Source organism: Mastigoproctus giganteus, chromosome 6 (genome assembly GCF_048544385.1).
Source record: "Mastigoproctus giganteus isolate SK-2022 chromosome 6, ASM4854438v1, whole genome shotgun sequence".
Classification (NCBI taxonomy): Eukaryota; Metazoa; Arthropoda; class Arachnida; order Uropygi; family Thelyphonidae; genus Mastigoproctus; species Mastigoproctus giganteus.
This window is the reverse complement of record NC_143580.1, coordinates 215,350,319-215,363,042: the sequence shown is the minus strand read 5'-3', so window position 1 is coordinate 215,363,042 and position 12,724 is coordinate 215,350,319. Positions and strand designations below refer to the sequence as shown.

Here is a 12,724-nt window from a genome sequence, read left to right as displayed (position 1 = left end):
AGGTGGACGTTCAGTTCGTTTCCATTTTTCTGAAGAGTTTTTGCTTCTTCTTGAGAGCATATTTTACTTGTGGACTAAACCAGGAATTTGCCCGATCGAAAATTTTAATGCGTTTTGATGCTCCATCAAGAGCAGTAAAGTGAAGCGTGCCCGAGAGTGCTTCTAAGACATCGTCTAAGGAGAGTTGGAAGAGATTTTGCCAGTTGGAATTCATGAGCCGTTTCAAGATTACGTCTGTTTTCATATACAGTACTTGGTTGAAAAGGTAACATCGGTGTTGTTTTCCCACCTCCAGTTCTCTTTTTATCTACACGTTTGACTTCTTAGGTTGGATTGGATTGAGGGAGGGATGTGATTAGAAGCAAAGGGAGTCGTACTGTCGGTTAATCTGATGTCTATAGTATTGTAGTGTACCAGGTCAGAGCGCTGTGTGCTTCTTGTGGGGGGCGTTTCAAGTTGTTTCATCGAGAGGGTTTGCATAGTATCATCCAATTCGCTCTTTGCATCTTTGTGCTTAGGAAGAGGCATGTTCAAATCTCCCATCACGAAAGATTCTACATTGTGTTCAAGTTTGTGACGAGCTAAGTAAGGAGTTCATTTCTGGCTTCGCTGTCCTGGTTGGGTGGAAGGTATATAATACAAATGTGAAGAAAAAGAGAGACTTGCATATTTTATTTTCTTTCGAGTCGGATGAGGAATTCCTTAATTGCTTCTGCGCTACCTTAGTTGAGGGCCTTGATGGACGTTCCTTGAAGCGTTTAACCAGGGTGCCACTGGGCCAAATGGTTTTGTCCAGCAATCGTGCTTTGCAGTTAATGGAGAATGAGATAGTGAAGGAGAAGTATGCTGTGTTAACAGGTATGTGGCCCTCGGGCTTGGGGATAGCCAGGTTGGGGATTTCGGAAAGGTTTTGCCTACATCCGGTATAAATTTCTTGGTTATTGTATCTTTTCCAGAGGCCTCCCATCTCTGCTGCCAAACCTTTTGAAGGTAGGTGATGAGTCTTCTTTCTTTGGTGGGCCGGTTGTTGGTTATGTCTGTGATATAGTCTAGGAAGGTCTAGGAAGTTGTCTTCCCATTGGACAGGTTTGCAGCATGCCCCGTCGGACGACCTCCAAGCCCAGTGGGAGAGCACCTGCAAGGACCTGGAGGGTGTGCGTACTGACGGTGCGGCATGCGCGTGTGTTGGTGAGCAGCATGGAACGCTGTATCGTGTCCGGCTTCCTTTGTTTGACTACAGCGGTTGCTTTTCTGTAACCAAATGACAACAGCGTAGGTGACGGTTGGTATAAATACTGCTCTGTAGAATAGGGTGTGGGTTCTCCTTTTTTAACACCCAGTCCCTTCTTGTTATTTTTGCGACTAATGATGTAGCTTTTGAGTAGGTGAGGTTGAAAAAAGGGGTTTTTATCCACGTATACGCCGAGGTATGTTTGCTGTGCTACGAGTTTGATCGTTTTATTGTTGATCTTGATTTGTGGTGGTCTGTTCAAGTCGAGATGGCCTTTCAGGAGGATCGAATGGATCTTGGTAGGGAAGATTGCTAGTTGGTGGTACGTTGCCCAGTTCGGCAGGGTGGAATTTGCCTATTGGCAGAGGCCTCCAATTTGGCCCTGTTATCTGCAGCTTGCATCAGTACCAAATCATCGGTATAAACCTGGGTTTTGACGTTGACGAGGTCCAAGTTCAGGACTATGCTCCAAAGAAGGGGACCGAGAACGGAGCCCTGTGGGCAGCCTCGATGGATTTGTCGGTTTACTTGGCAGTAGGGAGCTCTTACTTCGATGCTCCTTTGGGAGGGGTAGTGTTTTAGGTAACTATATAAGTTGCTTGGTAGTTTAGCCTCTCTGAGTCTGCCGAGGACGCTTGGCCACCAGAGGTTGTCAAACGCCCCAGCAAAATCAATGGATATCATTAGAAAGTAGTTTTGGTTGCAAGCATTGGCAGCGTTGATTATGTTATCAAGGACATCTATTGTGAATTTGCCCTTTTTTGAAGCCGTACTGTTTGTCAGAGGAGAGGCCAGCATTGTTGTAGTGGATCTCAATACGTTGTCGTAAGAGATTTTCCAAAGTTTTGCTTATGACAGACAGAAGAGAAATGGGACGGTATGATTTTGGACAGTCTTGAAGTTTCGAGGGGTTCTTCAAAATTAGTCGAACATTGGCTTTTCTCCAGTCTAGAGAGAAGTATCCATTTTGGAGGCAGTTGTTAAAAAGGTTTAGGAGCAGGTCAGGTGCGTGTTCAATAGGCTTCTTGATAAGCTCCGGTTCTAGGAGGTCCAGTTCTGGGGGTTTCCTGTTCCGTAGTTTGCAGGCTACCAGGACGAGTGCGGCCTTCGAGAAGGAAGCCTCCGTTTGGTCTGTGTGGTAATTTTCATTTTCTGCGCATAGGGCGTTCTTGTTTCAATGTGTTGGGGAGTGTCATTGTTTTGGGGATAGCATCCCGGATATTTCTAATCGATTCTTGCCATGTTTTATCCATACAGATTTGTGGGGTCTTTGTCTAGGAAACAACTTTCCCCCTGGGGAGCTTGTTTGTGGTAATTCTGTAGACCACCACCCCCCAATGGGTTGTCATTTCCAATGGTGGATACAAGGTGCTCCCAGGAGGGCTTTTTCCTCTGCCTGATCATCGCAGTATATCTGTTTCTTGCTTCCCGGTAGCGCTGGTGCAGAACATTGACTTCTGCCAGAGGCCAGGATCTGCGGGCGCGTTGGAAAGCTCGTCTCTTGGTATTAACTTCATATCTGAGAGTCTGGAGTTCCTGGCACAACCAGGGGACGACACTAGGGGTGGGTATCTTCTTTTCGATGGCGCAGCCTTTGCGATGGCGTCAGTGACAGCTCGTTAGTATAGGTCCAGGCGGTTGGAAGATGTATTCTTTATGTCCATATTTGGTTGGATATTTTAAATGGCTTCTTTAGAGCAGTTCTTCCTAAAATGTGGCCACCATACTTATAGGCAATACTCAAGATACGGACTAACCGTTGCCTTGCCCTCTTGCCTAGCATAGTTGGTAGAATCGCCGTCCTCCTCACGCCGGGTGGAAAAGACCTGAATTCGAGTCCCGTGGATGAGATCTGGAATTTCAAGGGCCTTATTCCAACGTGGATAATTTAATCGGTCTCAGGCGAGAGTAGCACTGTTTTTCTTCCGGTGACTCGGGTTTTTCGTCCAGCAAACAGAAAATTGATCAGAGAACACATGCAATTTACAGAGTGTATATAGGTAAAATTGTGGCTTTAATCGATGATGCTCCTAAAACGCTAATACAACAACCACCATTGCCTTATACAATGAGATCATCACCTCCTAATCGTGGCCTGTCATTAGCATTCGCATTAGTAGAGGCATGCGATGCAAGAAAGCAAGCTTATTCAGCATCAGCCAAAACACACGCTCCAATTTCACCCCTCCGTTCTTTCCAAATGCCTGTCCAGCTCAGCTTTAAATTTATTTAGGCTATCAACTTCCACAGCAAAAGATGGAAGTCTCACCTGAAAAATGCTCCTCAATAATCTTGGAAACACGTGTCCATAGAAGGTACCAATGGCACTCCCCCCTTTAGTTACAAATTCCTTGTGAATCACACCCCGTTTCTCAAAAAACATGATCAGCATAGTCTGGATGTGGACTTCTATAAACAAAACGTTTTCGGCGTTGGTGATGATTTTCCCTTCCATTGCACTCTTGCGCTTTTGTCTCTTGGTCGTACTAATATATCTAACGCTCATCTCCAGTGACAATACGGTTGATCAAATTAAGATTGTCTTCACTAATCTGGATGAAATCTTGCATGATGACATTCTTCGTTGTTTCTGCTCATCAGTGAGGTGGTGGTGCAGCCGAAACCTTCCTTTTCCCATAAATCTTCATGAATCTTGTCCTCATTCATATCCAACTCGTCCACCATAATTCTGATGGTCAAACGACGATCTGTTGCCACAAATTTCGTATCATCTGTAACCTTTTACCTGGATATACATAGAAGCACATCATCTGTAAATAAGTATAAATGTTATATCATGAAAAAATAAAAACCAGTTGATCGAATTCCACTGGAGGATCTGTCAAAAGGTCTTTCATCCAAAACAGGGATTGCAGAATGCAAAGTAATTTATTACTGTGAATATTAATGTCTGCTCCAGTGATTCCATTTGGGATTGGCGACACGTTATTTTTCCTGGACATTGTTGATGTCTAGAAGAAAAATCTTGTTAACAATCACAAAGCCACCCCATGGATCGGAATGTTCAGACTGAGTGACCCTTGTGTGCAAAGGATAAACAGCAAACTTGTTATTAAGATAAAAGGACTCTTAGAAAGCAGTCCATTAAAGTGTCGTTCATCCAATTGAACTGAGAAATCGCATTTTGGAAGTTGCTGAAACTATTAAAGTAGTCCTCGAAACATAGTATATGCAGGGAATCGTGGTTTTTCAACTTCTGAACAAAGTGGACAGATGCTTTAGCTCTCTTTAGATGTTTATACACTATTTTAGGATTTATTTGTATTACTTGCATTTCTAAAAATGAAATCTTTCTTTCAGGAACTTAAACCTAATGGAGGTGTGATAACACCATGGTCCATACAGACTGTGAATTCAATGGAAGAAGGCTTAAAAATGAGTCTGGAAACAGGTAGTGCTTTCATTAGTACTGAAAACCTTTTGCAACTTAAAGTCATCCAGTTCAATGCGAAAAACTTCTTGTTTTCTAAAAATAACTTCTTCAGTTCATCTATGGGAATAGCACTCAAGAAGAAAAGTCCATTTAAGAAACCTTTAGATAATACGTAAGTATTTCGCATCCGTTGTTTTAATCACTATAGTGATGTGGATAACTGATAACAACACAATTTTTGTAATCTTATTATCGGCCCTTTACGCCTGTAGAATTGCCTGAGAAAGTCTGGGACAGTTCTAAAGGCTTGGGGATTCTGAAGTTCCATATGTGTTCTCTGGGAGGCCAATAGTTGCTTGGTTCTTATGGAGGCTCTTTGGCTCCATGCCGATGATTTACATGGTGATTGGGATGGTGATTACTTGTTTGATATGCCAGATTTCTTTGGCTTCCGGTCTAAAGTCTGAGTATTTCCTGATATTTTCCTGTTTGGTTTTCTGGAGGTTGCTGGTCCTGGTCACCGCTATATTGATCAGGTAGATAGCGCTTTCCTTCTTCTCGATGCTAGTTATGTCAGGTCTGTTGTGCGCGATCGTCTTGACCGTTATTTGACACAGTCCCAGTATAGTCTGTGAGTAGAGTCTCTAATACGGTCTGACTTTCTTACTGATTCTGCAATTGCCATGTTTCTCCAATTGCCATCATAAAACAAATCAAAAAAAGTTAGGGAACATCCTTTAGGAATATAACAAGCAAAACTGTTGTATGTGAGATACAAGTGTACAGATAACAAACCTGCAAGATGAGGTTGAAACTATTGTACAGTTTCTCTGAGCAGCTGGCAAAAAGATTCGTTGGATACTGGTTTCATACTTTGCTTTGAACTGTAATAAGTTTGGTTCTATGAAACATGCTATCTGCATATGTGACAATTGGAATAAAACCTCGGTAATACAGAATGCAGACAGTTCTCTTTTTTGAAAAGCAATCCTACCAAGAGGTTTTGAACAACATTCCTAAAAGTTTTAACTCTTTTTGGAGAGGTTCTGTTGGCAATTTTTCATTCAAAATGTTCTCGAGATGCTTATGGGTGGTGACAAATGGCAAAGATACGCCATTAAACCCCCTAACCGATGTAAAATATATTGGTGAAACCTTTCACCATATTCATCGGAGGCTGCTCCCAAATGTTTAGGAAAAAAGTCCATAAAGGAATGTAGGAAATGAAGCTTTAAGATATATTGCATTTCAACTCTTTGTATGGTAAAATTAGTACATCTACAATTTTACTGTAATTTTTTGATTTCTCATTGCCTAAAAAGTTCGGGCAGGCGTTTTCGAACACCTTCCGGGCTCTTATTTCTGTAGCATTTAATTTTTTTAGTGAATTCCTCATCTTGGAATAGTAATTTCATTTGAGGATCCACAAAAATTCCCTCTTTTGTCTTGGCTTCACTGATTTCAGGAAACGTTTGCATCAAACAGGAAAATTCTTCTCCTTTTATGTCCATCGCTTTCACAAATACGTTGTTATCAAACCTAGCTCGATGCAATTGAGATAAATAGATTTTTAACTCAACCACCAAAGGAAGATGTGTTACATTTTTCTGGCCTGGTGTAGTTTCTGACCGGTCTGACCATTTTTTACCTTGCAGTGGCAATCCTTTGCTCTGTTGTCCCACTCGCATAAAAAAGCAGCAGTATTTAGTGTGCGCCTTACACTGCACTCAGCAAAACTACCACTCTTAGGTAGGCACAGATATTCAATTTGTATTCGTGATAGCATATTTTTTGCAAACGAGCCTCTAGGTTTTCGTACGTTACCTTCATGTGAGCATAGGCCAATGATGTAGATGGATAATGATTTCTATTATGGAATAAAACCGCTTTCAAACTTACCTTGGATGGGTCAATGAAAAGCCAACTCCACTGCTCGGTGAAGTGCTCCACATTTAACTCTTTTATTAATTCCTAAACATTGTTACAATGAACCAATCCAATTGGTTTATTATAACACTTTTCTAGAACATTCCACTGCGCAGTGATCCTAGTAATTGGGCCTTGGTCTGCAAGAGGTGCAAATCTCTAACCAAATCGTTCAATTCTGATTGAATCCTTAGATGAAGCTTTGCAGTGTAAAGAGTTGAAAAGTCTGTATCTGTACTTGTTCTGGGTTCTGCAGATTCCGGAGATTCCCTTCCCGATTCTGAATCAGAGTCAACTCCAAAAATTCCTGGTGGCTTTGGCACTGGCATTGTATCATCGTGAAGAACCGGCCTGAGAGCAGAAGGCATGTTGGGATACTCTACTTTTTTTATGCTTGAATTTCCCAGAAAAACCAGAAATATTGGTCAAGCACAAGTAATAATCATTTGTGTGGTCTCGAGGTTCGCACCATATCACCGGAAGGGCAACGTTTCTAGAAGGCCATCAATGATTCTAGAGAACTTCGTCGAAAGTTCTAGAACCTTCCACAAACACCTCGAACTTTCTTCCACAATTTTTACTTCACTTTTAACTTTCTTAACACAATTCTCAAACGTTTCGGAACGTTCTCGAATATCGTAGAAAGCTCCCGAATGTTCTAGAAAAAAATAATAAAAATAAATAGACAAAACAGATAGAAAAGATAGATTAGAGACACGGTTCTACCAAAATAGGTATTCACCAACTGGATCCATAAGTACCAAAATTGAATTTGCATTGTGAGCGAACCCTCTTGACATTTCTAAATGGTTGAAAAGCTTCAACGGATTCAAACGACTGGAGCCCAAACATGATTAGCCCATTCCGATCAATAATTTATCTCAAGATGAAAAAGAATGATCCAGTGAAACGCCTTCAATATATTGTGGTCAACCGTATCAATATTCTAGTGGATTCATGTTTTCCAGGTGAGGAACAGAAATTATAAAATCCTTGAGGGCAGAATGTCAAACTCAAAGATAGTTTATATAAGTCCAATTAGGTGTTTTCTACACCACGACATTTTAATTCATTTTAATGACTCAAATTACATAAGAAAAGATATTTTATGTAATAAAACTGAAGATTTTAAATAAATTATCTGACATGTCTGTTCATATTATAATAATTCTAGTATTGTTATTTACAGGATAGTCAGAATATTAGAGGCTGGACTGATGGATAAATGGTGGAAGGATATTACGGACGAGTTGGAAATAAAGTCAGCACAGCGGATTGAATCTATGGATGGGAAAAGGTCTCTTTCCCTAGAACATGTCCAGAGCGCCTTCTACCTCCTGGGGATTGGATACATCGTGTCGTGTCTAGGATTAATTGGAGAATTTGCTGGCAAAAGAAAGTGCCAGAGGATTAAAAGGAATTAATGACACGAAACAAGATATATGACATTAACTCTCAATATTATAACCTTTGCATATCATTCTCCTGTTTGCAGTGTACCGAAACTATGGTCAATATTCGAGTTACGAGTGTCTGTGGTTATCATGTATCCACGATGGTGCTTTGAATAATAACGAAATGTGGAATTGTAAGCTCAGTTTTTATGAAAGAAAGAATGAATAAATACGCGTTTATCTGATAATATTGGTCAAATTAACGCTTGCACATATCTCAACAGTTCTTGTTTGTTACCACAACAGAACATATTAGCAAGATGTTCTTCAGGTAGAAACGTTTCAAATGAGCCGGTAGCTAAGGCCAGGGAAGCGAGCTTAAATTACTTTAAGGGATGTCAGGGTAGTTAACTATACAAGACCACTAAGTGTTAATTGTTTGTACAATAATGTCACAAGTGTTGTCAATAAAATGAGTGAATTCGAACTGCTCGTTAGGACAAGTAACGCTGACCTAATAGGGCTTACAGAAACGTGGTGCCACCCGGAGTTAGGGGATGATGAGTTCCAGTACGGTATGTACAATGTATTTAGGAAGGACAGGGAAGATTGAAAGGGTGATGGGGTCATGCTTCTTATCAAAAGCAGTCTGAGCATTGTTTATTTAGATTTCAGCAAAGCTTTTGACTCAATCCCACATGAGTGGTTACTTTATAAGCTGGAACAAGTTGGAATCACAGGGGAAATCCTTAGATGGATAGCAAGATGGCTTCAGGGCAGGAGGCAGAGGGTTGTGATAAATGAATATTCCTCATATTGGGTTGATGTAAGAAGTGGAGTTCCCGAAGGATCAGTATGAGGGCCACTGTTGTTTTTAATTTTCATAAATGACATCGATGAAGCGATAAAGGGGATAAAGGGCGTTATGTCTAAATTTGCAGATGTTGTAAAGATTAGTAGAGTAATTATTGATCAACGCCGAGCAGAGCTTCTTCAGAATGATCTATATAGACTTCAGGGATGGTCAGAAAAATGGCAGCTATGCTTTAATCCAGCAAAGTGTAAGTTATTGCACCTGGGGAACAATAACCCCAATATAACCTATACACTTGGTGGAGTTTAACTAAAGGCAGTAGTGGAGGAAAGGGACTTGGGTGTTACGATACCGTCAGACTTTAAGTTCACTGGGCATTGTAGACTGGTTCCAAGGAAGGCCCATATTGTCCTATTGATGATTTATCGAATAATCCCTAATAGAGATAAGGACGTCATAATCCCATTATAGAACGGTATTTGTGAGACCACGCTTGGAATACTGTATTCAGGTATGCAGACCTTACCTAAAGAAAGACATTGTGCTTCTTGAAAGGCTCCGAAGACTGGTAACTCGCCTGGTGGGATCGGCAAAAGAACGTCCATATGAGGAAACACCGCATATGTGGGTTGCAGAGCGTGGAAACTAGACACCTTAGAAGACACTTCATTGAGGTGTTTAAGGCTCTGAGAGGCATAAGCAAAATGAATAAGGACGAAATTTTCACGGTTATAAATTCTAGAACAAGGGCCATAATTTCAAGTTATGGGGGAGGAGATGTTTAGACTGGATTGCAGGAAGTTTTATTTTTGCCAGCAAGTTCTAATTTTTTTTTTAAATAATAAATTTCTTTATTGCTGCAAAGTATGGTACATGTACTAATAACAATAATTCTCATTACGTCGACATGGCCAGGAGTTTTACATTATATATGAGATTAAATAGGTAAAAAATTACAGTTACATGGCAAATTATGAGTTACACAAAATTAGACATGTAAAAATGAATTATAATATTAGGAAAATATGTTTGTTTAATGCTGGAAGGAGTACCTTTTCAAGAAGTTTGAGGAGGCTGGAAGACGTTGAGATTGGTCTGAAATCTTTTAGGCTTGTTGGCGCTTTAACCTTTGTCAGTGGACTCACAGAGTATTCATTCCATTGAGCAGGGAAAACTCGTGTGGAAAGAACTGAGTTGTAGATTGAGAGCAATGCATCTAGGATGCAGGGGCTAAGGCACTTAATTATGAAATGAGGTATGTTATCTCGGCCTGCGGTACTAGATGGACGCAGGGAGTTAATAGAATATATCAGTTGCTGTCTTGTTATGGAAATTATGGAAAGGTTGTCAATAGGAGAAAATTGAGAGTTTTGGGGAGGAATTTCAGCAGAAGCGGAATTGGCTTTGAATCTTGAAATGTAGTCCATCCATTTATCTAGATCAAGATTTGAATTAATGAGACTGTGTCTGGATGGGTATGGCGCTTTTCCTTTAGACAATGTAGCATCGGTGTATCTCTTTATTGCTGATACCTTGAGTCTGTTGAAAATAGCTCTTGCTCTTGAGTATAGGACTCGATCTTGGGTTGTGCCAGAGATTTTCCACTGCCTGTGAAGGTACTGCTTGTTGTGGAAACTGCGCGCTAGATCTTTGATCCACCAAGCTCTAGTCCTTGGAGAAATGTGTATAGTTTTGGCTGACGCATAGAGGGTGACTGTATTTATCCATCTTGTGATTAGATCAACTGCGAGGATTGGGTCACATCCATCAAGCACATGCCATGGAACAGACTGCGCTGCCTCGAGGCACTTTTTGCGATCCAGAAAGTCGGAGAAAATATCATTTTCTTTTCTGCCAGTATTATGGCAATTGAAGCTGGGCATAGGCAGAACAAGAAGTAATGCAATTGAGTCGTGATCTGATTTGAAGGACGTTTTTGTTGGAATCGACTCTGCAAATTCAAGAACATAGATTCAAGTCGAGGCGATTGGTTCCTCATTGATAATCGTAAACTTTAATGGACAGACATTGCTCGTTAGTCGCTGAAGGAGAGGGCTGAGATGGGGGTGGAAGGTTAAAATCGCCGCAGAGAATGTGAGTAACTGAATAGTGTAATTTACTCATTCTCCAGCCGGTAGAATGTCAATTGTTGCAATATCTGGAGCTGGGGGTATGGAGATTGCCGCTAAATCGATTAAACAGGCATTAAACTTCACTGTCACGAGTATTCCTTCATAAATTAAAGAGTTGTTAAATGTTACGTGTACAAATTTCAGGTTGGAATCTTTGACGAAGATGGCAACACCGCCGCCTCTACATTGAGATCTTGATATGAAGAACGATGAAAATCCAGCGACCGGAGCACAGGCTATTGACTTCTGGTCAGGTTCAAGCCATATTTCTGATAGACAAAGTATATCCATGCTTTTGGACAACAAGAGTTGTTCGCGAGTTTAAAGCTTTTTTCAGAGGCTCCGGACAATTTGGTAGAAAACTCTAAGGGTTAGTTGAAAGGGAATTTTTATACGTGCTGATCTATTTGTTGATGCTTTTGAACACTCAACAGACTAGGCCTAGTGGAAATTATACTGTTAATTGAAAGTGTTTGAAAAGCAGGGTCATGCGGCGTCACATCAGTATGTTTGTAAGCAGTAGCTGGGGCAAGAAAGTGATTGGAGCTGGACATGTGGTGCAGTGGTTTTCGACAGTCGACAGACGCTAGTGCAGGTTCACAATTAGTTAGTCATGCAGAGGGGAAGCCGTGAAGTTTAAGTGGTTGGTTTTGGGTCTTTCGATTCATAAAAAGGCCTGATTAGAATGCCAACTGGCCACTCAGATCCACATCTGCAACAGATCTGAATGCCCGACTTTAGCAAACTGCTCTAAAGGACGAGTAATTTGGCGTTTCTTGAGTAAATTTGCGGATACTTTGGTATGCAGTTCTTTACTCATTACCGCCTCAATATCCTCAGCAGTTGTCAGTGGCCTCAGTCAGGAAATAAAAAGGCTTCTGTGCTGGGAGGTGGGAGGCTTGCTCATTGATCTCAGAAGAGAGGACGTGGAGGTACCAATCCTAATCTGACACTTTTCGTTGATATTGGCAGGGTGACTCTTAATTTGAAAGGGTGACCTGGAGAAATGAGGGTTCTGATTGGCTGACAATTGAGGAGATGAAACAGAACGGGATACTAATTTGGTGGGCCGCCACTTGTGGATCGCACCTCTGTTCAGCTGCATGACATGAATTTATGACCGGGCCTTCGCTGCTTGCTACATTAGAGAATTGAGGTTCATCTGAAAGGTGATTGGCTCCCTGAGTATTTGGGCAACATTCAAATCCAGCGGGATTGTGTGAGGTCAAAATATCTAACTCTGCTGATTGGGCGGTGAATTGAGTGTTAATTCTGTTAACTGATTCATTTTTTTGGAAAAGTTACGAGTTTTGAAGCATCCAGTTTTGATTTGCATATTAGTATACCGATCATTAAGAGCAGACATCAGTTTATTACGTATGTTATCTATTAACATACGTAAGAAATTGCTTTGCAGCTCATCTGAGACAGACTTACTTATTGACTCATTCTGGATTTCTGGCCTTGGGTTGTCCTGTATGGACAGTGCGGCCGTTGATACTATTCCTGGCAAAGACATATCAGTTGAGATCGTTGCATCATTAGTGCTCCGGGTCTGGGAAACAGTTAATTTGTCTTTGGTACACGACGGTTGCAACAGGCTTTGCTACGAGAAACCTCTCTCACCCCTGATACAGCCCGGTGTTTTGCAACTAATTAACATGAGTGCTTCGTTATGACAGTTATTGAGATTATCCGCAGGGAGGATCGATTTAGCGGTATTACGCTTCTTTGAAATTACATCAGATGGAACATCTCCCGACAGAAGCTGTTTACTGTCCATGTTATTTATATCAGAATTTCCATTCATGTTGCTATACTCAGATGGTCTGC

The 12,724-nt window shown here is 41.1% G+C and overlaps 1 protein-coding gene across 1 annotated transcript in view; it reads left to right on the top strand.

The window, feature by feature from the left end:
* The window catches only part of LOC150084952 (putative glutamate receptor), a 32,335-nt gene extending 24,360 nt beyond the window's left edge, over positions 1-7,975 (top strand). The window contains exons 9-10 of the mRNA XM_090376408.1: positions 4,553-4,797; positions 7,741-7,975. Coding sequence (XP_090232534.1) covers positions 4,553-4,797; positions 7,741-7,975 — 480 coding nt within the window. The remainder of the gene's footprint in view (positions 1-4,552; positions 4,798-7,740) is intronic.
* The last annotated feature ends 4,749 nt before the right edge of the window (positions 7,976-12,724 follow it).